The sequence below is a fragment of the Garra rufa genome, chromosome 14 (assembly GCF_049309525.1).
Source record: "Garra rufa chromosome 14, GarRuf1.0, whole genome shotgun sequence".
Classification (NCBI taxonomy): Eukaryota; Metazoa; Chordata; class Actinopteri; order Cypriniformes; family Cyprinidae; genus Garra; species Garra rufa.
In genome coordinates, this window is record NC_133374.1 from 9,351,738 (window position 1) to 9,379,410 (window position 27,673).

Sequence of the window (27,673 nt, forward strand, 5' to 3'; positions counted from 1 at the left end):
AAAATAGAGCCAGTAATTTTAGTAAGGATTTGATTCTATTTTCACAGTGTAACACAGTAATAGCAGAAATAAATAATATACTCACTGAGTGGGATTTTGGATCACTGAGGTGCATGGGGGGGGGGGGGGGGGGGGGGCATACAAAACAAATGGTGTTATTTCATTTAAATACCAAATATATCTTTCCTTTTGAAAAAAAAAAAAGGTTCAAATGTGGTTCAAAAGTGCTGTACCTCTTTGGCGATGGCATTCGAGGTTTAGAGAAAGGATTTTTTTCTGGTGTACTTGTACCTTTTGACCTGGGAACAGATATTATGTTTAAGAATACAAAGCTAATGTGGTGAGTTTGAATGTTTTTAACCTTCTGTTTAATTTCTACTTTAATTCCTATTTTATTTGATCTACAGTTAAATGCTTTTAATAGCTGACAGCTCCACATCCAAATTATTTCACCATGTTGACTAAAAGTGATTTCGCAAAGTGTACACAAACAGCTGCTAACAAAGCAGAGTTATCTTAACATACATTAAATAACTTTTAAACGAAGGTACAGATATTTAAAGATCATCTAAGTATCAAAGCAAATGCATGAAAAACACAGTGTAACTAGATAAACATTGCTTGCTTTGTATCATCCAATGAGCATCTACATGCCCAAATATGGTGATTTAGCAACTTATTTTGCATTCTTCTCAGAATATCTAATTAGCCTTCGCTGAAGTGTGAAGTTATAAACAGATACGCTATAATTGCGGAAATAGACAGAAACACATGTCTTAGAATATCATCTTCTTCAGAAACACAAGTCTTAGAATATTATCTTGTTACTTCATTTACAATAAATGTATGTACAATTTCGAAACGCCTAGTCTAAAGAAACATATAAAAAGAGTTACCTTTGTCGCCTCTTGTATATGATGGCTCCAGCAAGTATACAAGCCAGAAAGAACACAAGTAAGGGTGTTAGGATGTAAAGACCAATAGACTTTGGTCCAATGATCACTGGGTCTGCCTCATAATGGAAAAGGGCTAAAAATGTAAATATGTTATTTTTTAGGACACCACTAAAGACAATGGCCTAAGCTAAAAAAAAAAAAAACTAAAAGAAAAAAAGGCTAACACAGCACATATGCTTCTTTTCTAGATTTTAATTCACAAGATTTAGAGGGCAAGACAATCCACCATATGAATGATGAGACATGGATATGACAAAATGCTAATAAAATTACTCACTTTGCACATTTAAGACAATAAATGCCATAATGTCTCTTCTGGAAAATTTTGCAGTACATAACAGTTTCTTCCCATGGTCTTCTTTTGCACCCAGAAAGGTTATGTTGGAATAGGTAAACTGATCTAAACCAGAAAGTGGTTTGTTCCACTCTGTGACCTGCATGTTCTCATAGTTCCATGTGATGGTTGGATTCTCATTCTGGCAGGAATGGTAGACGCTACAAATGAAGTTCTTTGCAACGCCCTCTGTGACATCTGCCAGCTCAGGCTCAATCGTTATGTTGTGATGAACACCTGAAATTGAACTGAAATCTTGTAATAGGTCCAACTGTGGCATCTTAAGTGAACTTATAGTTCAAATTTCAAATTTGTGTTTACTCACATTCTGCACTTTTGACTTGTGTAGCTGTCACTGTTATGCCACCATGATGTGTTACTGAACAATTAATAGTCAAGTGTTCTGCCTTTACGACACCTGTGCGTGTCAGAGTGATTTTCCACAGGCCGTCTTTAATATCCTCATTGTCTATTTGATCAGTTCCTTCTATACCATTCAGAGTAATGGTTGGTTTGCTGTATGGACACGAGTGGAAAGTTGAACATGCTGCTGTGATGGTGTCACCCGTCTTTTCACCTCCATACATTTTGATGCTGGGCTGCTGTGGACTTGCTACAAACAGCAGAAATGTCACATTTGGGCAACACACTTTCATAACTTGATCACAAGTCAAAGAAAGAAAAAAGTATTTACGTACATTTGACAAGGATTGTAGAAGTGACTTCATAAAATGCATAGGTACGCCATCGAACATTTTCAGGGTCAATCCATGCATATATTTTCTCTCCATGGTGAGACTGTTGCAGGTTTTTAATCAACAGACTGCAAACCCCACTTGATGGGTCACCATATAAATCAGTTTTCCATTTGAACTTCTCAATGACATTGTCTGCATGCAAAGGATCGTAAACTAAGGGATAACCACTAGAGACCCACTGGTACCACACAACTCTACTTGGGTTTTCGGGTGGGTATGATGTGTAGGTAAAAGAACATGGTATAACCAGACAGGAACCTTTGAGGCCGTGAATTTCTTTTGGTATTCTCACTTCCCATCCCTAGGCTTCATACAGCAGAACACCTGTGGGTGAGTCATTAATGGTTGTGTTTTCATTTAGACAGGGAATTTTAGCATTTAATTTGCCTCATATTGTTTTTTGTTAGTGTAGCACACTGTAACAGTAGTGTCAATAGTAGATTATATGATGGCTTATTAGTGCCACGTTGACAAATAAACAAAAGTAAGATCGCAAGAATAAAGTCAAAATGTTTTGAGAATAAAGTCGAAATCATGAGAACTAAATCATAGCAACTAAAGGTATTTATATAATTTGAGAGTATTGCCTGTGCACACAAATGGTCCAGATTGGGAGCTCCAGGAGAAGTTGCAAGGCCACCTAGAATTTATTTGAGTATAGGTGAGCTTATTAGCAGAAATCATACCATGTGTTATACTGGCAGGGACAGTGCATGGAAATAATATTTAACATTTTTTATTGCATTCGTTAGACCTATTTGTAGTGTGCCAGCCCCCCAGTAATAGCAATAAGCTTTGTGCTTTTGGTATTTATAATATAGGTAAAACTTTCAAAATCTGTCAGTTTTATAGCGAAATACAAACAATGTGTCTTGCAATAATGTATTTTTCATGCTCTTTAATGTGGCGGGACAGATCGCTGTATTTATGTGAATCACTTTTCATTTAGATTATAATGCAATATTTGTTTCATTAAATTACTGTTTTCTTTGTGAAAATTCCACCACCTACTAAGTCTATGGCGTCCAATTGTTCATTACTCACATGTATTTAATAGAAAACAATACACAATCCAACTCCTTAACATTAGTTCTTTTCTGAGGCATATAAGTGACTATTCACAAGCTATTTTATTTACTGTATAATACAGTAATGATTGGAAATAAAATTTAATGTCTTCAAATCCATTCATTATTTGTAGCGTGCCAGCTACCCAGTAATCACAATAATGTTGTGCTTTGTTGCTTTTAATAACACAGCTCACCTTCCAAATTCTGTCAGTTTTATCACGACATACACATAATTGTGTTTTTCCTCATGATATAAACGTGAAGGAACATCAGAAGGAATTAAAAAAAGACAGAATAGCCTAATTTAATGAAACAAACTCACTGTCTCACTGTAATCGGAAATTACTAATTCACATGCTGCTTAAACTAAGGCAAATACAGTGATCTGTCAAACCACATTAAAGAGCGTGAAAAATACATTATTGTTATAGACATACTGTTCGTATTTTGCTATAAAACTGACCGATTTTGAAACCTGAGACTTTGAAATATCTCCCAGTGCTCCCAATCCAGGCCATTTGCATGCACAAAAGGCTGGAATATACTCTCAAAATATTATAACATTAATTTTGTAATTGCTACGAAATAATTCTTGTAATTTTGTCTTTATTTTGGAAATATTTTGAGTTTATTCTCGACACATTTCAACTTTATTTTTATTATTTTGTCTTTATTGTCTAAATAATTCGACTTAATTCTTGTCATTTTCAACTTTATTCTCGAAATATATTTTGACTTTATTCTCGAAATATTTCAACTTCATTCTCGTAATTTCAACTTTATTCTCAAAATATATTTTGACTTTATTCTCATAATATTTAGACTTTATTCTCGTAATTTCGACTTTAATCTCGTTATTTTAGATTTTTTTTACTTGCCACAATGTGATTCTATATTGTACAGACAAACAACTTTTATCTTTTAAATCAAAATCTTAATAAAAGTCTATGAAATATTGTTTTTGACAGTACTTGTCAATTACAGAGCATTTATTTGTCCATCTTATATCTTGATCTGTAGTCCGCATGAAATGCAACATTGTACATTGTAACAGCCAATGCTTCTGTGCACTGGCTTTTTATCAAAATGTTGATTAAACTGAGAATATTTGCATCTATTTTATAGCTTCATACTATTTTTTCTCAGAATAAAACATACACCTTGTGAGCATAATGCAGACGGTAGGCTGCATATAAACATTTATTGTGATAGAAAATCCAATGCCTAAAAGAGAAAAACAGACACTGTACCTTGGAAAAGTAAATGAAGTAGAAGTGGTGCTTTCATGTTCCTGGAATAATACACAAACAAAAAACAATACAAAATGTCAATATAATAGGTGAATTTCCAGCTCTGCCTAACAGTTTATCAGTCAAATTGTAGACTTTCACAATAATTATTATTTTTTCTCCCTTTGGTCTTCTTCTAAAGCACTTTAATGTAACAATTTTATTTGTCATTCTTACTCAGTGGTCTTCTGTAGAGGAATGGATAAGAACCTTTCACCAAGAAGAGAAAAAAAGAGAAGTGAGAGAAAGAAGCATATTTTTATGAAAGTGATTTTCACGCCCACCAGGGTGAAAAATATCTTCTTGGTCTTGTCAGGGCTCATAAATGCGCTTGTGTTGTGTTACCACAGTCAAAAATAGTATTTCCTGACAAGAATGCCACCATTTGTGAGTCTCACAAAAAACAAGGTACAAAACGCCAAACTGAACTTAACATGTAACACAGCTAGTTATTAAATCTGAATTTGTTATTGTGCCCAATTAGGATTATATATTTTTCCTTTCACAATCATTTTTGCGAAGATGATTATTTCTGAGAATTCGGTTTAATCACAGTCTGTTAATTCAGTAGCAATACATTTTCAAATGCTAAACTGTATGGAAGCTGCTAAATCATATAAGGACTAAGTAAGCAGGAGAGGGCTTATTTTGACAAACTAAGTTAATAAGTGGTAAATATACCTACAAGCAGAATTACCTTAATATTTCACCTGCCTGACCAGAAATGATAAGAACAAACAATAAAATGTCAAGATTCTTGCCCTGGAAATTCTGGTTTAGTTTAGCCAACCACAAACTCATTTTGTTCCTCAGACAGTTTTTTGCACTCTTATCCTTGATTTGTTATAACGTTTTGCAGTCTGTAGTACTCCAAATGTTTGTACAGCTCAAAACATGACAATGACTGACCATTTTCAGCTGCAATAATTAGCAAAATATGCTAATTTTGTTTAGTTCAGTGGCATTGTTTACGTTCAGTGCTGTCAATATGGCAGATGCATCGTGAAAACACTCAGTGAATATAGAAAAGTCATCAGTAAGTGGTGCAAATGTCACCCCTCCATTTCTACTCCTATCAATGACTTCCTGCAGAATTTGTACTGCCATTTTCAGCAAGGACGCTAAAGACCGCAGCCTCTAGTTAGCATCAGTCGCTAGTGTGCCTTTTGAGATAAGGGGGATGAGGTTTAACAGCTCCTACCAGCTAGCCTCCATTACACATAGAAGCTAGAATGTGTGATGCTGTGAATTTTATTACTCTTTTTTTTCCTCTGGTCAATGTGCAAAGACAACTGTAAAAGATTTGTCAAATGTTTTCCCCCAAACACTGTGGTGCTGTTAAAATCATGGCCTTACACAACCACAACGACTCAACCAGTGACTGAGAAGAGTAACATTAAATGGTAACTGGGGGAAAAAAACACTTCATAGTTATTTGCAACATGTAATTGAATTAGGAAATGTATGAAAACAATGTACAAAAATGTAATAATGAAAACAATATTATTTTTAGGAATAAAATACTGAATTTTCTTTCAGCATTGTGTACAAAAAGACACAAAAAGATTACAAACATATATACTGTGTATTTTAATATAAAAAGATTCTATTGATTTTATAGGCATGCACAACATTAAAACATTATGCGCTATTACTTTTGAAAATTACAACGTACTATATATACAATATATATGCTATAAATTCAGTAAGGTCAAACAGACTTTGTTGGGTTTAAAATATTTTTTGGTAAATATTTAATTTCATGTAATGTTTTCTAACATTTGTCAAAACAATATCAAATTGCAGTTTTAATGCAGCTTTAAAGGGCTCTACACAATGCCAGCCAAGGGATAAGTGTCTTATAGCCAATGTTTTCCTCAAAAATCTTAATTTCTTTTTGACTGAAGAGAGAAAGAGATGAACATCTTGGATGACATGGGGGTGAGTAAATTATTAGGAAATTTTTATTCTCAAAGGTAAAAAGTATAAAGTCTTGAGTTGACTTTATACTTATTGATGTTTTGATTCTGGAGTTCAAAAAAATGGTCTCTGGTTTTCACAGTGAGTTTCTCACTAATCTTTTCTTTCAGGTCGTTTGAGCAAGGAAGAAACTGAATGTAAGGTACAAGAAGCCAACCAAGAACACTTCAGAGTCCCTGGCCTTTAACATGAAAAGCACTGTGGAGTATGACAAGCTGAAGGACAAGATCAGTGCAGAGGACAAAAAAAACTATTGACAAATGCAATAACGTTAAAGAAAAAAATCAACGCAAAATTTAATTTATGGCTTCTTATCAACTCACATCGATTAGGTGTGCCAGATGAGACCAACTTATAGCTTGTGACCAAAGCAATATGGCACATGAAGCAACATTAGCATATTAACTTATCTTAGCATCATGTTTCCAAATCTGTAATTCTGTCGGTAAGCTATTATTTAATAGTTACAAGGTTAGTCATGCTATAATTAAAAACAGAAAGTGTTGTAATTATCTGTTGTGAGAAACAGGTGTTGCAAGCAGAGGTGAGGCCTTGTAACTGTCAGTTAGCCGTTATACTCGTTATTCACAATTATTCCACAGGGAATTTTTTTTTTTCCACAGGGTTTTTTTACACCTCTGCTTTACAGTTAATTCATTCAGAGTTTATAAAGCATATTATTTCCTTAATATCTTGTCTCATGTTTTCTCATGTTTCATCTCATGATGTCTCATAACTAGAAGGAATGTAAAGGTCTGTTGGAAGTTTTCAGAACATTTAAGAAAGGCCTACTTTATATGCAATGCTCTTATCTCTGCAATTGAATGCATTTATGGAAAAAGAAATATAATTAGAAAATCAGTTTGTTTTCAGAAAGGCAGGTGATATCCCTTTGTTTTTGTTTGGCTGACCCACCTATTACAGTTAGTGGCTTGAGGAAAAGAATAATAAGAATAAAAACATTCCTGAGCTCCTCCTAACTGCATGGAACACCTGTATGGATTGCGAAATTTAACAGATACTCAAGTGAATATAAAGCAGGAGAAAGACCTAATGGGAACGACAGCAACACATTAAGTGCTTGTGTACAACATGATCTGGATCATTAGTTTCTTGGCTTTGGTGGCTTCCACTCTGGGTGAGTTTTTGCATATACATACATAATTATACACACACATATACATACATACACACACACACACACACACACACACACACACACACACACACACACACACACACACACACACACACACACACACACACACACACAGACAGACAGTATACACCGATCAGGCATTATATTATGACCACTGACAGGTAAAGTGAATAACACTGATTATCTCTTCATCATGGCACCTGTTTGTGAGTGGGATATATTAGGCAGCAAGTGAACAGTTAGGAGCAGGAAAAACGGGAAAGCATAAAGATTTGAGCAAGTTTTAGCAAGTCCAGCCAGTAATGTCTTATAAAACAAGAATACCATTCCTCTATCGTTCATGTGATTTTAAGCAATTTGTTCTAATATAGAGAGCTGAGGTTCCGAATTTAATTCTTGAATATACAAGTTTTGTATATTCAAGAATTAAATTCGGAACCTCAGCTCTCTATATTAGAACAAATTGCTTAAAATCACATGAACGATAGAGGAATGGTATTCTTGTTTTATAATTAAATACAATAAAACTTGTATAACTAATTTCTAATTTGAACATATTTAAAAAAAATGTTTTTGTGGAAGATTATATTTTATTTAAAATTTTATGTAAGTTTTTTTTTTTAACATACATAATTCTTTTATCTGCCAGTTTTTAAACCCCATGTAATTTCTTCCAAGTATAAAATAATTATTGGCCCATATTGGTGAGAAGGGAGAGATGGATATTGTCTCCTCCAAAAAGAAATGGATCTCATGCCAAACTGATAAGGTGTTTCTAAGAAATAGATTAAAGGTGGACTTCAAGATCTCGCCTCGTGGATGTAAGAATTATGCTCAAGTTTATAATGATTCAAATAATAAATCGTATCGAAAGATTCATGAAAATCGATTTAGAATTAATAGTTTATGTTTCTTGACTATTCGTCCACCGAATCGGTCAAATCAATATACCTTATCAATTCCGAAGTTTATATTACGCTCATGGTCAGGAGCATAAATGAACAGAATTATTGCTTTAGGAAATTAAAGCTAGGTAGCTTGATCTGGGCAAAGATAAAACTTTGTGAACATAAAAGTCAAGACAACTTCTTACAATGAAACAATGATTTATTGAACTACTCTAGGATACAAAATCTAAGCTACTAACACATAAACGCACATACACACACATTCACACGCGCACTCATACAGTTTCAGAAATAGTAAGTTATGGATTTTAAGAACCCCAAGATTGTTCTAGTACTGCTACTAGCTCTCAAATCGCAACCTTAGAAAACCACAAAAGCAGAGATCTAACTTAAATGATATCGCACCAGATTCAACAAGAATGGGAGACTATGTTTACTTGCGCTCGTGCCGAATTCCGGTATCAGCGAATTCTGGCCAGGGGTTCGGCCAGAGGTGACAAGACCCTTTGTTTTTATGAGTCTCTCAGCACAAATCACACGTTGTTCCCCTGATAGGATTATCTTTATTGCTGCTTTGTTTCCTGGGGTGATCAGTGATCAGCAGATGAAATTTGGCGCAAACAGAGCGGCACCCATGTCGGCTTCTCACAGTCTTCTGTTGGCAAATGGTTAGGATAAAAGAATCTTTGATCATCCTTGGAGTGTGATGATCGTTATTTGCGCTTTGCGTAACCGAAATCCTACATGGAGTATCAATGGGAAATGGGAACAGAACATTCTCAGAACATTCTCGTTCAATGTCCCTGCCTGGTGGAATGATCTTCCCACCCCTATCCGGAATGCAGACTCCTTAACAGCTTTCAAGAGACTGCTGAAAACCCATCTTTTTCGACACTATGTGACTCAATAAAAAAAAAAAAAAAAAAAAAAAAATTCTCCTCTCTTCTTGATCCTCCCTTTCTAGCCTGTTTTCCCCCTCTTTCTTGATCTTCTCCTTCTAGCCTGCACTCTTCTAACAACGCCTGATATATGGTATTTTTGAGCACTTCCTATGTTGATCTGCCTCCTTAGGATGAATCACTTCTTGTATTCCCAATTTTAAGTCGCTTTGGATAAAAGCGTCCTAGAGGACCTAGTCAATGATCTGAAGAGAGCTGGGACCACCCATTAGTAACACATTACACTGTCATGGATTAAAATCCTGCAGCATGCACAAGGTCCTCCTGCTCAAGCCAACACATGTCCAGGCCCATTTGAAGTTTGCCAAAGACCATCTGGACGATCCAGAAGAGGCATGGGAGAAGGTCATGTGGTCAGATGAGACCAAAATATAACTTTTTGGTATAAACTCCACTTTTCTATTGTATCAAATACTTTTTTCATGCAATAAAATGGAAATTAATTATTTAAAAATCATACAATGAGATTTTCTTGAAAAATCGGGAGTGTATCAAATGCTTATTTGCCCCATGTATCTCCACCAACTTCCACCCTAATACTTCTTCCAGTTAAAAACTCTTTAATCCAATTGTACACTCTTCTTTTTATACTCAGCTTTCCTAATTTAATTAATAATCCCTCTTTCCACAACATATCATACGCCTTTTCTATATAGAAGAAAACAGCGATAACACTTACCTTGTTTATGAATGCCTTTCTCCTTGTTTATGAATCTCATCTTCTAAAGATACTATTGCATCAAAAGTCCCTCTTCCACACCTAAACCCACTTTGATAAGGAGAAAACTAGTTCCTTTTTTTCCAAATGATATGTCAATCTATCAGTTATAATTCTCTCCATTACCTTACATAAATTAGAAGTTAAAGCTATTGGATGATAATTCTTAAGATTACTTGGATCTTTCCAGGCTTTTTAATAGGTATAATAAATGCTTCCTTCCAACTTTGAGAAAGTATACCTTCCATCCATATTCTATTGTAAAATGAAAAAATCACCTTCATAGAACTTTCACTAAAATGCTTCATCGTACAATAATGATTCCCAGAGCAGATTGTCTCTCTCTCTTCACTCATAGAAAACAGAACATCTAGCAAATTATTTTCAGTCACTTTTCCCCCCATTAAATCTGGTTCCCTATCAGTCGGTCCGTTCGACGTCTCGTCGGGACCGACGAATTGGGATATCGCCTGGATAGACCAATCTACTTCGTGTGTATACAAACGAGCCAATGAATATTGGCATGCATGATTGCAGCCAGCTGCGGCTGATCACAGCGTGAGCATATAACACGCAGCAGGTGCATGCATCATCAAGCTTTCGCCTCGGAGCTGGACCATTGTTGTGGAACAAATCGAGAAGCAACACTTACCTCCTTTCTCTTTTGTGTTGGCGGCACGGCGCTTCAGCGGCGTGGTCTTCCGTGTCGAGTGGAAGCACACAGCTGGTCTTCACCATCCACCTTCTGTGTTGCTGCGGCCATCTCCCCTGTGCGCCTCAGCACTAAGAGAGCAAATTCCTAAAAGAGCAATTTCTGAAAAGAGTGAATTTCTAAAGGAGCTCCACGGGTTGAGCGTCTTTTTAAAGACGAGGCAACATGCCTTTCTCCCCGTGCGTTTCTGGGTGCGGCCGTTTCCTGGCGCCGGGTGATGGCCACGCACACTGCCTCACGTGTCTGGGCTTACAACACGCTGAGGCAGCGTTCGTGGATGAGTCATGTCCTCATTGTGGGGGGATGACCATCACGGAGCTGCGGACCAGACTCCGTTTCCTGCAAAGGGGCGGGGTTCCAGTCCCTCTGCCCAGAACGAACGTTCCTCCAGGCAAACGCCGGGGGGGCGTTGTCGCTGGAAGCAGAGGGCTGCCCGGTCTGACGGTGACGGTGAGGAGCTCCCCGCCCATTCCATCGGCGGGGGCTCCTCCTTCCACCGACACTCCGTCGCCACCGGGGCTCTCAGGGGAGCGGGTTGGACCTCCCTTAGGGGTACCGCCCGTTACTTTTGGGGCCCCCCCCGACGAACAGATGTCGGTTGCAGCATCGGGGGGAGAGCCAGACCTCTCTGAGGAGGAGGAGGGCACACTGTCGTCCACTGGGCGGTCAGCGGTGCCCGATACTGACCCGGAGATGATGGCTATGCTTGCCCGGGCCGCCGAGAGGGTAGGGCTTGAATGGAACCCTCCATCACGTCCCGACCCCTCCCGGCTGGATGACTGGTATCTCGGGGTGGCCCGCGCTGGTTCTCAGCGCCCCACCCCGGTGCCATTCTTCCCGGAGGTGCATGAAGAACTCACCCGAACGTGGACGGCACCTTTCACTGCCCGAAACCGCTCGAGTGGGACTTCCTCCCTAACCACCCTTGATGGCGGACCAGCGCGGGGATACACGGCCGTCCCGCCGGTGGAGCGTGCGGTTGCGATGCAACTGTGTCCGGGCGCCGCTTCCACCTGGCGGGGCAACAATCCGTCGCTCCCGTCCCGGGCCTGTAGGCACTCGTCGGCTCTGATCGGCAGTGCCTATGCGGCCTGCGGCTCCGCTGGTTCCGCCCTTCACGCTATGGCGTTGCTACAGGTGCATCAGGCCCAGGCACTGAAAGACCTGTACGAGGGTGGTCACGACCCAGAAGTTCTCCGTGAACTTCGTATCGCCACGGACCTCGCGCTACGTGCGACGAAGGTGACCGCGCGGTCTCTGGGTCGTGCCATGTCCACCATGGTGGTCCAGGAACGCCATCTCTGGCTGTGTCTGGCTGATATGAGGGACTGCGATAAGACCAGGTTCCTCGACGCTCCGGTGTCCCAGACCGGCCTCTTCGGCGACGCTGTGGAGAACTTTGCCCAGCAGTTTTCCGCGGCCAAGAAGCAGACTGAGGCCATCAGTCACATCCTGCCCCGGCGTACAGCTGCTGCCTCCACCCGTCCGCCGGCGGCACCCCAGTCTGCTCGTCGCCGAGGGCGGCCCCCGGCTTCCGCCTCCGCTCCACAGCAGCCACCGCAGCAGCCTTCACAACGGCGCCGTGGAGCCGGTCGCCGGGCAGCCGCCCAGCCCGTCCAGGCCCCCACAAAGACCAGTGGGAAGCGTAAGAGCAAGAGACCCTGAGACGGGCGACCCAGAGATGGAGGATGCTGCTCTTCGGGAGATGGTGACCGCACCACTCCCTCCCCCGGAGGAGGGCCGGGCGGAGAATCTTTTGTTTGTTTTTTCCCCAAATACTCGACAAAAGAGCAAATTTCTCTATCTCTGGGTCCCCATGTGGGACTACGGGGAGTGCGCAGGTCATCCCTGCGCCTCACCCGTCCTCCCCCCTCGCCAGCGAGCGACGATGGGCGGTTCGAGAGTACGGCGAGACGGACTACTCACGCACCATCGGCTCATACGCAGGTAAGCGTCTCACACACTCAACATACAGACGCTCTGACCCCGCCCCGGTCCGGCAACGAGACTGTGAGGCAGGGGCCCTGCCCCCCTCATCGCTGCTCCCCCGCGGGTACGCCGATGGTCCCCCTTGTGCCGCTTGTTCATTTTCTGGGGGCCTGGAAAGAGCTTCCCAGCCCATCTTGCTGGCTCCTTCGGACCATCACTTCCGGCTATGCGATTCAGTTCGCCCGGCGCCCTCCCAAGTTCAGAGGGATTCACTTCACCTCTGTCAGGGCCGCAGATGCTCCCATCTTGCGTGCAGAGATCGCTTCCTTGCTGGCGAAGGAAGCGATACAGCCGGTCCCTCCAGCCGATATGAGGACAGGCTTTTACAGCCCGTACTTCATAGTACCCAAGAAAAGCGGCGGGCTTCGACCGATCTTGGATCTGCGCGTCTTGAACAGGGCCCTTCACAGGCTACCGTTCAAAATGCTCACTCAGAAACACATTTTCAAATGTGTCCGTCCCCAAGATTGGTTTGCAGCGATCGACCTGAAGGACGCGTACTTTCATGTCTCAATCCTTCCGCGCCACAGACCCTTTCTGCGGTTCGCGTTCGAAGGCAGGGCATATCAGTACAAGGTCCTGCCCTTCGGGCTGTCCCTCTCCCCCCGTGTCTTCACGAAGGTCGCGGAGGCGGCCCTTGTACCCCTCAGAGAACAGGGCATTCGCATTCTCAACTACCTCGACGACTGGCTCATCCTAGCACAGTCTCGGGCTCAGTTATGCGAACACAGGGACCTGGTGCTCGCACACCTCAGCCAGTTGGGTCTTCGGGTCAACTGGGAAAAGAGCAAACTCTCTCCAACACAGAGAATCTCTTTTCTCGGTATGGAACTGGACTCGGTCAGCCAGACAGCACGCCTCACGCAGGAACGTGCTCAGTCGGTGTTGAACTGCCTAGACACGTTCAAGAGCAGGACAGCGGTCCCACTGAAACAATTTCAGAGGCTCCTGGGGCATATGGCAGCAGCTTCGGCGGTGACACCGCTCGGGCTGCTCCATATGAGACCGCTTCAACACTGGCTCCATGGCCGAGTCCCGAGGAGAGCGTGGCTTCGCGGCTCTCACCGGGTTCAGATAACTCCGGCTTGCCGCCAGACTTTCACCCCGTGGTCAGACCTCTCATTCCTACGGGCTGGAGTACCCATGGAACAGGTCTCCAGGCATGCTGTGGTTCACACGGATGCCTCCGCCACCGGGTGGGGAGCCACGTACGACGGACAGGCAGTTTCAGGGGTTTGGACGGGCCCCCAGCTGACTTGGCACATCAACTGCCTCGAGTTGCTTGCAGTACGTCTCGCCCTGCTCCGCCTCAAGGGGCACCTACGTGGCAAACACGTGCTGGTCCGTACAGACAATATTGCGACCGTTGCGTACATCAACCGGCAAGGCGGTCTACGCTCCCGTCGCATGTCGCAACTCGCCCGTCATCTCCTCTTGTGGAGTCAGAAGCATCTGAGGTCGCTTCGTGCCATTCACATTCCCGGGTTGCTCAACCGTGCGGCCGACGAGCTCTCACGAGCTGCGCTTCCCGGAGAGTGGAGACTCCACCCCCAGTCGGTTCAGCTGATTTGGAGACGCTTCGGCGAGGCTCAAGTAGATCTGTTCGCCTCCCCGGAGACAGCCCACTGCCAGCTCTTTTTCTCCCTGACCGAGGGCACACTCGGCACGGATGCACTGGCATGCAGCTGGCCGCGGGGCCTCCGCAAATATGCGTTTCCCCCAGTGAGCCTTCTCGCACAGACATTGTGCAAGATCAGGGAGGACGAGGAGCAGGTCCTTCTGGTAGCCCCTTATTGGCCCACTCGGACCTGGTTCCCCGAACTCATGCTCCTCGCGACAGCCCCTCCCTGGCAAATTCCTCTGAGGAAGGATCTTCTGACTCAGAGACGGGGCACCTTATGGCACCCGCGTCCAGACCTCTGGAAATTACATGTCTGGTCCCTGGACGGGACGCGGAGGTTCTAAGTGACCTACCCCAAGGGGTAGTTGACACTATTACTTCGGCGCGAGCGCAGTCTACTAGACATGCCTACGCCCTTAAATGGAACCTGTTCGTTGATTGGTGTTCCTCCCGGGGAGAGGACCCCCGAAGATGCCCGATCAGAACCGTGCTCTCCTTTTTGCAGCAAGGGTTGGAGCGTAGGCTGTCCCCCTCAACCCTTAAAGTCTATGTGGCTGCTATAGCTGCCAACCACGACCTCATAGAAGGAAGGTCGGTAGGGAAGCACGACCTGGTCACCAGGTTTCTTAGGGGAGCCAGGAGATTGAATCCCACTAGGCCCCCTTCCGTGCCCTCTTGGGACCTGTCGCTAGTGCTCTCAGCACTGCAGCAGGCTCCCTTTGAGCCTTTGCAGTCAGTTGAGCTGAAGTTTCTCTCAATGAAAACTCTGCTCCTGCTTGCATTGGCTTCCATCAAGAGGGTAGGAGACCTGCATGCATTTTCGGTCAACGATTCGTGCCTAGAGTTTGGCCCGGCGGATTCCCAGGTAACACTGAGGCCCCGGCCAGGTTATGTGCCCAAGGTTCCCACGACTCCCTTCAGGGACCAAGTGGTGAGCCTGCAAGCGCTGCCCTCGGAGGAGGCAGACCCAGCCCTAGCTTTGCTTTGCCCCGTCCGAGCACTTAGATGCTACGTTGACCGGACACAAAGCTTCAGGACCTCAGACCAGCTCTTTGTGTGTCATGGAGGCAGGCAGAAGGGGAATGCCGTCTCCAAGCAGAGGATGGCCCACTGGATAGTGGATGCCATTACCCTGGCCTATCAGGTTCAGGGTGTGCCCTGCCCCCTCAGGCTGAGAGCGCACTCGACTAGGAGTGTCGCATCCTCCTGGGCATTGGCTCGTGGCGCCTCGCTAAATGACATTTGTAGAGCGGCGGGCTGGGCGACCCCTAACACGTTCACAAGGTTCTATAGCCTTCGTGTAGACACAGTTTCCTCCTGTGTTCTCACCTCAAACGGGTAGGCACAGAGAGGCCTCGGGTCGGCTTGCTATACTGCTCCAGAGTAACCTAAAAGTAGCTCTGTCGAGCTCCTCCGCTGAGCTTGACAGCCGACGTAGCGGAACGTCAGGCGTCAGGCCCTCACTCGATGAATCCTTCAGAACCGATAGAGGGCTAGGCTCTACGTAGAGACTCAGTTGCATCTCTTACAATTCCACATTGCGCCCTAGAGGCTGTGTGTTTCCCCGGTAGTACTTCTACCAGTATACGAGGGTTCAATCACCTCCAATCTTCCATATAAACCGGAATTGAGTTATATGTGTATTGCTCCGAACCTCCTATCGGAAGGACATGAGCTCCGCATATTCCCAGTGCTTCAGTTTCACTGAAATAGATGGTGCTGAGTTATACAGTGACTGACTCTCCTTGATGCGAGCCCCTGGCCAAAGCCAGTAACGGGTCCCGGGGGGCCCGCTCAGGACACTGGAAGGGACAGCAGCCACGGCGCTTTGTTAGGGATCCCAATTCGTCGGTCCCGACGAGACGTCGAACGGACCGACTGATAGGGAACGTCTCGGTTACGTATTGTAACCCTCGTTCCCTGAAGGAGGGAACGGAGACGTCTCGTCCCGTCGCCGCGGCTCCTGTACCACCGCTGTACGGCCGGGCCTGTCCCAGCTCCTCAGCGAAACCTTGATGATGCATGCACCTGCTGCGTGTTATATGCTCACGCTGTGATCAGCCGCAGCTGGCTGCAATCATGCATGCCAATATTCATTGGCTCGTTTGTATACACACGAAGTAGATTGGTCTATCCAGGCGATATCCCAATTCGTCGGTCCCGACGAGACGTCTCCGTTCCCTCCTTCAGGGAACGAGGGTTACAATACGTAACCGAGACGATACTCCTTTAACACATTTTCTTATTCCCTTACTCTGCTCAGTCAAATTTTCTGAGCTATTTACTTTAATAAACATCTTTAAAACATTTCCACCTTCTCTTCATCTTCCACAGCTATTTCTCCTTCCATACTTAAAACCGGATATTCCTTCTTTTTTTTTTTAAATTTCTCTTATTTTCTTAATCATCCCCCACACGTCCTCTATTGGTGTATTCTTACCTATTCTATTACAGTATGACTTCCAATATATTACCTTAGCTTTCCTTACTGTCTTCCTTACATCGGCTTTTGCTTGTTTATAGTCATATTACATTTTGAAAATTATGGGTTTTCCTGACTCTCCTAAATGCTTTCCTTTTCTTTCTTATAGCACTTGTACATTCTTCATTCCACCATGGAACTATTTTGCTCTTTCTTCCTCCTACACCTTCGGTATATGTTTATTTGCTGCAGTTTGTATTGCTTGTACTATTCCTACACTAATAATCTCTACTGACCTATCTGATTCTATTATAATATTCTTTAACCTCTCTTCTTCACTCAAAACTCATAAATTCTTCCCAACTCGCTTTGTCATACTTCCAATTACCAGTACCTCCTTTACTTATACCATTTCTTCTTGCATTTACTCTTACTGTTATCATTATACGATAATGATCACTCCCAAAAGCATCTTGTCTCATTATTTCCCATTCAGTACTCCCTGCAATTGAGTCAGACACCATTGTTGGATCAAGCATAGACTCTTTACCTCTTGCCACATTTACCCTTGTATTACTCCCATCATTTAAACACACCAAATTTCTCCTGTCTATCAAATCTTTCACCACCAATGTATTACCATCTGTTACTAAACCTCCCTATAACGTACTCTGTGCATTAAAATCCCCACACTAAATCAAACCCTATTACCCTCCCCATGATCTCATCTCTCACCAACATATCTTTTTATTACAAAATCAAACTCTTGTACACATATCAAATCAGGTTTAATTTCCAACTCATTAATAACATTTTTAAATTCCAATCCATTGGCCACAAGACTTCTCCCATTCCATTGTAAAATTAAAATCGTCCCACCTATCCCACCTCTTTGCTACTCACCACTTACTTCTTACACATTACCTCGATTCCCATCACTTTCCTTTTTTGCACTTCATTGTTACAAACTATCATCAAATCTCCGTTTTTAAAACTTTTTAAACATACTTTTAATCTCTCCAGCTAATTTTCTCAATTCTTTAGTTAGCGCAATTAGACTTAACTTTTGTATACCACCTTCTTTTTTAAATTTCAATATTATCTTTAACTCATCCAGATTTACAATTTTTATCTCCTGTTTATTTCCACTCTCTTCTGAACTTCTTACTTCTCTTTCCTGATGTTTTTCTTTCTTTTCTTTGTACCCACATCTTCCCACCTATCTTCCTACATCAATTTGATCATCCTCCTTATCTGTTTCATCGATACTATCCACGTAGTGTCTCTGGCCCATTTCCCTTACAACAACTTCTATATTTAGTAATTATTGATTTTGCTGCGTTTGCCCCTATCACTCTCCAACTTGCCGCTGTTGGCCTTTACCTGTCATGATCGGGGCTGTGGGGTTTCCCTCAGCCTCCTGAGGTCGCTATTCACACTGCACTTCTAATAGCATTCACCTGTCCTTGTCGTTAACACTGATTCACTCACAGCTGTTCACCATTTGGACTTTTGTATAAGAACTCTCATTTCTCACTCTGTATTCATGTCTGCATTGTCTCGTGTCATGTTGTTTTTGTGTTCCGAGATTCCTTGACCTTTGATTATGTTCTGGCTTTGGTTTAGTTTGTGTTCTAGTTCTTAGTTTGTGCCGTTTTGGCCTTTTTGTTTGTTGATTTGTTTATTTATATTAAAATTCGTTCTCACCTGCATTTGGACCCAGACCTCCCTTACTCACCGTGACATTACCTGCCTTAGCACCGATCTTTATAGTTCAGAAACTTCCTCACTATTGGCCTGTGACGATATGCGTTAATTTGGCCCACCCGTTGTGCCCGTTCGATTATAAGGGTTGTGGAAAAGCAATCTCTCGAAACTTTGGGGAGCCAGTCCTCCACAAAAGCGCATGCGTCCGAACCCTCCGCTTTTTCTGGTAGGCCGACCATCCTTTAATTTGAACAGCGCTAGTGATTTTCTTGGTCTTGAATCTTGTTGGTTAATGTCTTGACCGTCTGCTCCAGTTTCTTAGCCTTCTGCTGAAATGTAGTAACATCCTCCTCCATTTACGATATTCTGTTTTTGGCCTTGCCGATTCTTTTGGAATATGACATCAGCTCTGTTAAAACCATTAATGACTTCAAGCATATCGGACAATTGCCTAGCCATATCGTCTCTTAATGACTGGATAGCCGAGAGAATTGAGTTTGTGGATTCGCTCCCATTAGCGTCACTCTGTTCCCCTTTGCCAGTTTGTGGCTGAAATCTAGGCTGTTGCCCCAGCTTTGTTTTTTAGTGGAATAGTCGATTGCAGGGTTATTTCTTTTAGTTTTTACCGCTTACGGGTACATTTTGGTCACTTTGTAGGATTAATTTTAACAAAGTTAGCATCACCTCAAATCAGGGTGACCTAACAGCTGCATGCAATAACCGGAAGTACACTCAAATTCCCCAGATCTTAATTCAGTCCAGCATTTATGGAATTTGCTGAACAAACAAGTCTAATCCAACCTTGCAACTTACAGGAGTCAAAGGACTCTGCTGCTATCTTGATGCCAGATACCACAGCACACATTCAGGGCTCTAGTGGAGTCCATGCCTCGACAGGTCAGGGCTGTTTTAGCAGCAAAACGGGGACCAACACAATATTAGGAAAGTGGTCATAATGTTATGCCTCATCTGTGTATAGTCACTGTCTTTCTAGGTCTACAAACTTGATATATTATTGTGATACTTTTCTCATTTGTTTATTTATGAACTATGGTAACAGGATGCGGGGTACGTTCATTTACGGTGCGTTACCCAGCCCATGACGCGGTCAAAAGATCTATAAGTGTTGCTGAGGATCTGCCAAACCAACAGCAAAAATATCTGTCAAAACATCAGCAACAATATCTGCCAGAAAATCTGCAAAAACAACCCCCAATTCATGGGGGAGTTTCTGTAAATATTGATAATGTATGGCCCTGGCAGGTCTCCATCCAGGTAATGTTATAAGTTTAAGTACACAATCTTTGTTCATAATAGTGGATCCGTTTCTCAGAGTATCCTAATGTGGTGGGCCTCATTCTCTGCAAATAATGATGAACTCCTTAATTTTTTTGTATTTGATCCAGACATCAACAGGTGAACACGGCTGTGGTGGTACGCTGATCAGCAAAAACTGGATCCTCACTGCTGCCCACTGTTTGGATCAGTAAGAACATCTATCTGTCTGTCTGTCTGTCTGTCTGTCTGTCTGTCTGTCTTTCAATCATAGTTATTTTTTATTTTAAACTGTCTTCTCAGGTCTGGAAATTACAGTGTGGTCCTTGGACAGTATGACCGTTTGAATGATAAAAATATTCAAGTCATGGAAATTGCCAAGGTATCATCTTTAATGATAACATTGCATTAAAACAATAGTTTTAAACTTTTAAATTGCATAATTGCATAGTTTTTTTTTTTTTTTTTTTTTAGAATTCATTAATGAATATAAAGTTCAAAATAACAGCATTTATTCAAAATAATAATGTTTTGTAACAGTATAATTGTCTTTACTTTGACATTTTTGCTGAATAAATATATTAATTAACAATAAAAAAAAAAAAAAACTAAATGTTTTTCTTCCCACACTTACAGGTCATCACCCATCCTAGGTACAACACACAACTCGAACTCAACAATGATATTGCACTACTGAAACTGTCCAGTCCAGTACAGATGACGTCCCAAGTCTCTCCTATATGTCTGCCTAGCTCCTTCACCTTCCGCCCTGGGACTCGTTGTGTCACCACTGGCTGGGGAGCAACTGAATCTGTCTGTAAGTCTGCAATTCTTATCACCTGTGTACAACAACACTTATGTGACACTTACTGTCTCACATTTTTCTTTTGCTTTTAGCGAATCCTCGATTCCTGCAGGAGGCCACTGTGCCGATAGTGAGTCAGGCCCAGTGTAGGCGGGTTTGGGGTAGGAACAGCATCACAGACGCCATAATCTGTGCTGGAGCTTCTGGAGCCTCGTCTTGCAATGTATAAAAAGAGATGCATAAACATATATTACACAAGTTATTAATTAAAATATTTTCAAACTAAATGAATTCAAATATGTGAAATTGCAGCACACATACAGAATAAAACTCACATTGTTAATCACTGATTTTTGTGTGTCAACTGCAGGGTGATTCTGGTGGTCCTCTGATGTGTAAGAGTTCACGTCTTTGGTACCAAGTGGGCATCGTTTCCTGGGGCCACGAAGAATGCTTCACTGACCGTCCAGTCGTCTACACCCGTGTCTCCTACTTTCAAAAATGGATCACTGAAACCATTAGATTAAACTAGAGCACCAGCTTGAGCCTCAGTTTTGGTTCTTCTGTATCTGAATCACAAACAGATGTCATTAGTCCAGTGATCAAACTGTGTCTTCATAATCATTGTTATGCTACTGCTTTGAATACTGAAAATACCTTATGACATGCAATTTTTCTAAGTCGCTTTGGTACATTTCTCGAATCATCCATGACATTTGCAAAAGAGTAAGTGCGTTTCTCAAAATAATTTGTACAAATAGCAAAACACCATGGATTACCTGCAAAAGCCAGTCTCTTGCTCAAAATCCTTAGTTCATCTCTTAAAAATAAATATCTGTTTCAATGAACATGTCAGTGCCATCAGAATGACAAGTCCTTGTGACAATGATTGTAAATTGTAGAAATGTATAGAAATATGCTGACATATTATGACAGCTTGTTTAACCAGTTTGCATGTAAAGACTTATGCTATGAACTAATGCCTAAATGTTGTGGGGGGTGAGACTATTGAACAGAGACCCATATAATGCATTTAGATCAACATGACATAAGCAATTGATAATGTAGAAAACAGCAGAGAATTGTACATAATCATTTGCATGGATGCACCAAAGCATTTGCAACTTGTTCAAAGAAATGAGAAACTGCTTTTTTGTTGTGCACAAGTGACACAATGATGTGAAGATTGAACAGGTAGTTTTAAGAATTTCAATTCTGATCTCAGAAATGTACCAAAGTGACTGAGAAAAACTGTAATGGCAGTAGATTTTTTAACTTATTTAGCAATGTATCTCTTTTAATTTGAATTAACTATTGGTTATCCTGAACTAATGTATGCACACATTTGTCTCAATAAATATTATATAAAGCCATTCGGGTCTTCCTGGTATCACTTGACTATTTTGTTACAACGCACAAGCACACTAATTTGGGTTCACTGGAAGTGGCATCTGCAAACAAATTTACTAGAACTTTACCTATTTGGAATGACTTGGATGATTTCAGTACATTTATAACATCAGTTCCCTAATCCTGTGCTAGGTTTGATATTAAAATTATATAGTGCATTAAATGAATGTCTTGTTAAGCGGGAAACATGTAATGGGAATATTTGTCTAGTTGAACGCGGAAAAAACACAAAGTGACAAGCACAACAAGGAGTAGGCCTACAGCTGTGCACATCCGTGTCCTAAAAAACAAACGCCTTATTTTCCAGGAACGGTAATGACGTAATATAGCTACAAGTATTTGGAAAATATATTTTATGGATTATTTCAAATATGTCTTAACAGCTTCCTCTGAAGTAACAAACTGTCAATAAATATGACCGAAAGGCATCTGGCCGAGTGGCGGTGAGATCTCGCGATACCTTAGGGGTCCTCTGCACTCAGTCAGTCTCTATGGAAATCAAAACCGAATGCTACTGCATAAAGCCTAACCAATCCCCATTTAACTCCTGTGATAATATTATTTTTTAAAAGCATTAATAGTAACATCTTTCATACTTTTCACACTTGTAACGAACTTATTTGCTTTCCCCGATTGCCTGAACTTTAGCCAAGCTGAGAACATTTCTGGTTTTATAATACTGTATTCATAAAATACTTGTTTGAGTGTGATATTTAACATGAAACAGATATATAGAAGTACTGTGTGAAGTTTTCCAGTAAGGATAAGTAACAAAACAGCCTTTGACTATTTGAATTTGTCAAATGTAATGATGAAATTATTTTCAGCTGTATATGCAGCATTGTGTACAAACAAGACACAAATGATTACAAACATTGTTGTAAAACAGTGTGTTCATAAAACAGTGAAATTTATCTTAAAAAGTATTGATTTTATAAGCATGCACAACATTAAACATTATATGCTAGGCTATTACTTTTGAAAATTATGACATACAGTACGTATAATATATATGCTATAAATTCAGTAAGGTCACAGACTTAGTTTAATAGTTTTTTGTAAATGCATAATTTTATGTTTCCTATAATATTTGTCAAAACAGTATGAACATGACAAAACAAAATGGCTGCTGTTTACCATACAAAAATATCTTATTTGTCCATATTGACAATGAATATTTGACAATATATGACCTATAGAGGAATGACAATACACTTTCAATTCCTGCTTAAATCATAAAATAAATCTATACCAAGAATATAATCCAAAACATGTCATAAATTCAGCATATTTCCACCTAGGGTGACCAGACGTCCCGAAAAATTCGGGACAGTCCCGAAATCTAAGCTGCTGTCCTGAATCCCGAATCCCGCTCTAATTGTCCCGAAAATTATACTGAAGCAAAATCTTAAATAGTTATTGTCTGATAAAACATAAAAAACTGTCCGTGGAGCGAGGTTGAGTCATCCTGCAGCCTGGCAACCAGCCCCCGCCGGCTGCTCATTGGCTGCAGCATCTTTTTTTTTTTTTTTTTTTTTTAGATATACCGTAGGCGCGCATTAAGATATGCACTGATAAGCAAATTTTCATTCATGAAATTGACATGGCTGGTGTACCGGAACCCCAACATGCTGCAAAAAAGCTAAAACGTCTCTGCAGGTACCGGGAGGAGTGGGTGGGTCTTTATTATTCATTACACCCCCCCCCCCCCCCCTCCCGAATTTCAACCAATCTCATCTGGTCACCCTATCTGTTTTGTCCTGGTTTGTTGCAGAAGAACACATTGGAAGCTGTTACTTGTCTCTGCTCTTTGCCCTCTTTTTGAGTTTGTTATAACTGCAAAACAATAATGATGAAATCAGTTAATTAAGATTAAATAAAAATGTGAATATGAGCCATCATTATATAAATACTTGATTCATATTGTGTATAGAAAGCATTAAAATTATACTGTGAAGCCAGTGGAGAAGAACTCCTGCCCTTACAGCCATGCTGGACTGGACTCTAGAAACTGAAGAGGCAAAAACACACCAAATGATAAAGAAAAATGTTTTTTATGCTTTTGCACATACAACAATGTATAGGGCACGGCTACATCTCATATAAACACACATAATATAATCACATATAATATATTATAAGGTATTACTAGGATTTGAAACCACTGAATCTAAATAGGCTTATGTTTTCCACTGTTTAATAAAGTAATGGTAGAAATAAATAATGCATTCACTTAGTAGGATTTTGGTTTGCCGAAGTGCATGATGAAAAAACATAGATATGTGGATTTATCATGGCAACTGTAAAGGTAAAGGAATCAGGAAGTAGCACAGAAACTTTTATTATGACACTCTGCTCATAGATTGAATAGTATTTCTTGGCATATAATAGAGGGTTTGCACTTATGTCACAATTTGGTCAGTTACCTGGATGCGCGGCCATACTAGCGGTACTCAAATGTAAACAACAGCATGGATTGCATGTTTAATGTACTACTGAATAAGTTTTTCTGCTAATTTCCGCTAGTTTTATTGTTTTGTTGCATGCCATCTGTTCGTACTGTATTTTAATTCCATGAGGAGATAATTTCACTCCTTACAAAGGGCTTTACACAATCCCAGCCAAGGAATAAGTGTCTTATCTAGCCAATGTTGTCCTCAAAAACCTTAATTTCTTTTCGACTGAAGAAAGAAAGACATGAACATCTTGGATGACATGGGGGTAAGTACATTATCAGGAAATTTTTATTCTCAAAGTGAACTAATCCTTTTAATGATCCTGTTTTTCTTATCTTTAGGTATACAAGGGGGAGAGAGCCATGACAAAGGACAACAACCTTCTAGGCAGTTTGAGTTGACTGGCATCCCTCCTGCTCCTCGTGGAGTGCCACAAATTGAAGTTAGCTTTGACATTGACGACAATCACATTCTTAATAGGCCTGCAGTGGACAAAAGCACTGGCAAGGAGAACAAGATCACTATCACCAATGACAAAGGTAAAATATCTTGCCCTGACCTTGAGTTGACTTTATACTGACCGAGTTAAAAAAATGGTCTCTGGTTTTCACAGTGAGTTTCTCACTAATCTTTTATTTCGGGTTGTTTGAGCAAGGAAGAAACTGAACGTATGGTACAAGAAGCCGACCAATACAGAGCAGAGAATAAAGCCCAGAAGGAGAATTTTACTTCCAAGAACACTTCAGAATCCATGGCCTTTAACATGAAAAGCACTGTTTAGGACGGCAAGCTGAAGGACAAGATCAGTGCAGTAGACAAACTATTATTGACAAATGCAATGAGGTCATAGCCTGGTTGGACAGGAACCAGATAGGTAACACCCGAAAAACTGCACAACTTGCATGCTAATTTACAGGTTAGCCTACACTTGTTTATGGAATTAAGGCTTTGCCTTTCAGTTATGATTATGTCACTGAAGGAACTTTATTCAATATTCTTACCTTGAGGAAGTCAAACCTGTTTAAGTAGCCACCCAGATTGTTTTACCCAATAACAAAGAGATAATTAAGCCAGTGTTTTCCAACACTGTTCCTGGGGGAACACCAACAGTACAAATTTGGCCTATCTCTTTCATCTGACACATCTATTTCTCTACTAATAAGCTGAGTTGAATCAGATGTTTAACCCTCTACTGCACGCATTATGATAGACCTATAAAAAAATATATATTTGAATGTTTTTCTTTTCTTAGAATGGCTTAACTTGAAGTGCTGTAAAAAAAAAAATTGGGGGATTTTTTTTAAGGTACTTTATGATATGTTGCCATATGGCAACAACATCCAATAGTGGATCTAACTTAGAAATTTCTAACTTAGAAGTTTCCTTATAATTAATAATTTTCTTGTTTGAAATGTTGTTTGTGTTGATTTAATTGGTGTCGCAGTATTATAAGCTTTAACACAGAACTTAAAAATGACACCTTATATATACTTTCCAACAACTTTTATTCCAACTGCTTTTATTTATTGCTGAATATTATTGAAAACAAATATAATATTGTATTATCATGTATCATAAACATTGGTATAAATACCAAAAGCATTGCAGTTCAGGAAAATTCATTTTCTTCTTTCCCTTGCCATAGAACATGGTGGTGCTCACTGATACTGTTCCCCTATTCATATCTAATCAAAAGTAGCATTGCCATTAAAATGTGATTTTATCCATAATACAAATACCATTAACATATGACTAATCAACATTATATTACTAGCATTAATGTTGTTATTGTTACAACTTAAAAGATCACAGCTGACCTTGCTAGCTATAGCTAACCTATTGCAATATTGTACATTCCACTATTGCGCAGTGTTGCCATTTGGCAACACATACATTTGATCGATTTACAAAAAACTAATTTCATAAAAACTTTTTTGAGTGGTGAATATGTCATCATTACTTCCTGGAGGTGATGTCTCTGATTGATTTTTTTGTGAATGTGACACGAGTTGATCCTATGTTTTTATTGACGTTTTCGTTTGAATTCAGCAACTACTCACAATAGACGTCAGTCTGTCAGAAATCGCGCTACAGAAAAACACTGCATGTCATGTGACTTAACCAAAGCACATCATTGGCTAAACTAAGGTCTTCTCTTTCCAACAAAAACATTTGAACGTTTGTCTTAAAGAGAGAGTGGCAGGGAAATGAACATAAAGAGCATGTTGCCATATGGCAACACCATGCGGTAGAGGGTTAATTAGGAAAAGTTTGAAAATATGTACTGTTAGTGTGCCTCCAGGAAAAGGTTTGAAAGACACAGTATTGAGCAATGAGCCACGTCACAAAACAAAGAGCATTTTCTGAATCACTTCTTCTTATGTCTTTTGCCACAGATCACAGAAAGGGATGAGTACAAGCACCAACAGAAGGAGCTGGAAAAAGGGTGCAACCCCATTATCACCAAGCTCTATCAGGGTGCTGGGCAAGAAGTACGTCTTCCTCTTGTCCTACCATTGAGGAAGTGGACTAAACTTGACACCAGAACATCTAGGTTCACACATTGACAAAAATCAACACAAAATTTGATTTATGTCAACTTGCTGCATCTCAAACAGGCTTCTTATCAACTCACATTGACTAGGTGTGCCAGATGAGACCAACTTATAACTTCATATATCATGTATATCATTTATATCAACGCAGCATTAGCATATTAACTTATCATCATGTTTCCAAATCTGTAATTCTGTTGGTAAGCTATTATTTAATAGTTACAAGGTTAGTCATGCTATAATTACAAACAAAATGTGTTGTAATTGTGTTGTAAGAAACCGGTGTTGTAAGCGGAGAGGAGGCCTTGTAACTTGTTCAGTTAGCTGTTATACTCATTATTCATAATTATTCCACAGGGAGGCTTTTTTTACACCTTTGCTTTACAGTTCATTCATTCAAAGTTTTCTGTATGACTCAGGTAAATATCTTCTCACATGTTTTCTCATGTCTCATCTCATTCTAAAAGGAATGTAAAGGTATGTTAGAAGTTTTCAGAACATTTCAGAAAGGCCTGCTTTATATGCAACACTCTCATTTCTGTAACTGAACGCATTCATAGAGAAAGAAATGTAATTAGAATATAAGTTTG

At 40.9% G+C, this 27,673-nt stretch overlaps 2 protein-coding genes and 1 pseudogene across 2 annotated transcripts; 2 read left to right on the forward strand and 1 right to left on the reverse strand.

Moving 5' to 3' along the window:
- Positions 1 to 892: 892 nt before the first annotated feature.
- LOC141285305 (sialoadhesin) lies at positions 893 to 4,405 on the reverse strand. The gene is given in 5 exon segments (XM_073818333.1): positions 893 to 1,029; positions 1,234 to 1,527; positions 1,616 to 1,903; positions 1,989 to 2,372; positions 4,369 to 4,405. Coding segments are annotated over 5 exon segments (1,140 nt in total).
- Positions 4,406 to 7,430: 3,025 nt separating this feature from the next.
- LOC141284678 (chymotrypsin B-like) lies at positions 7,431 to 22,035 on the forward strand. Its single transcript, XM_073817676.1, has 7 exons — positions 7,431 to 7,525; positions 19,643 to 19,857; positions 19,989 to 20,068; positions 20,161 to 20,239; positions 20,494 to 20,674; positions 20,755 to 20,885; positions 21,033 to 22,035. Exons 1-7 carry the CDS (start codon positions 7,480 to 7,482, stop codon positions 21,192 to 21,194), a joined length of 894 nt encoding a protein of 297 aa, XP_073673777.1. The 5' UTR covers positions 7,431 to 7,479; the 3' UTR covers positions 21,195 to 22,035.
- Positions 22,036 to 24,869: 2,834 nt separating this feature from the next.
- Positions 24,870 to 27,095, forward strand: LOC141285307 (heat shock cognate 71 kDa protein-like; annotated as a pseudogene).
- Positions 27,096 to 27,673: the final 578 nt, after the last annotated feature.

What these genes read in the sequence shown, in the direction of transcription:
- LOC141284678 (XM_073817676.1), top strand. Translation starts at nt 7,480, where the DNA reads ATGATCTGGATCATTAGTTTCTTGGCTTTGGTGGCTTCCACTCTGG. An exon ending in TTTGGTGGCTTCCACTCTGG is followed by an intron (nt 7,526 to 19,642) that starts GTGAGTTTTTGC and finishes CTATGGTAACAG; the next exon opens with GATGCGGGGTACGTTCATTT. An exon ending in CTGGAGCCTCGTCTTGCAAT is followed by an intron (nt 20,886 to 21,032) that starts GTATAAAAAGAG and finishes TGTCAACTGCAG; the next exon opens with GGTGATTCTGGTGGTCCTCT.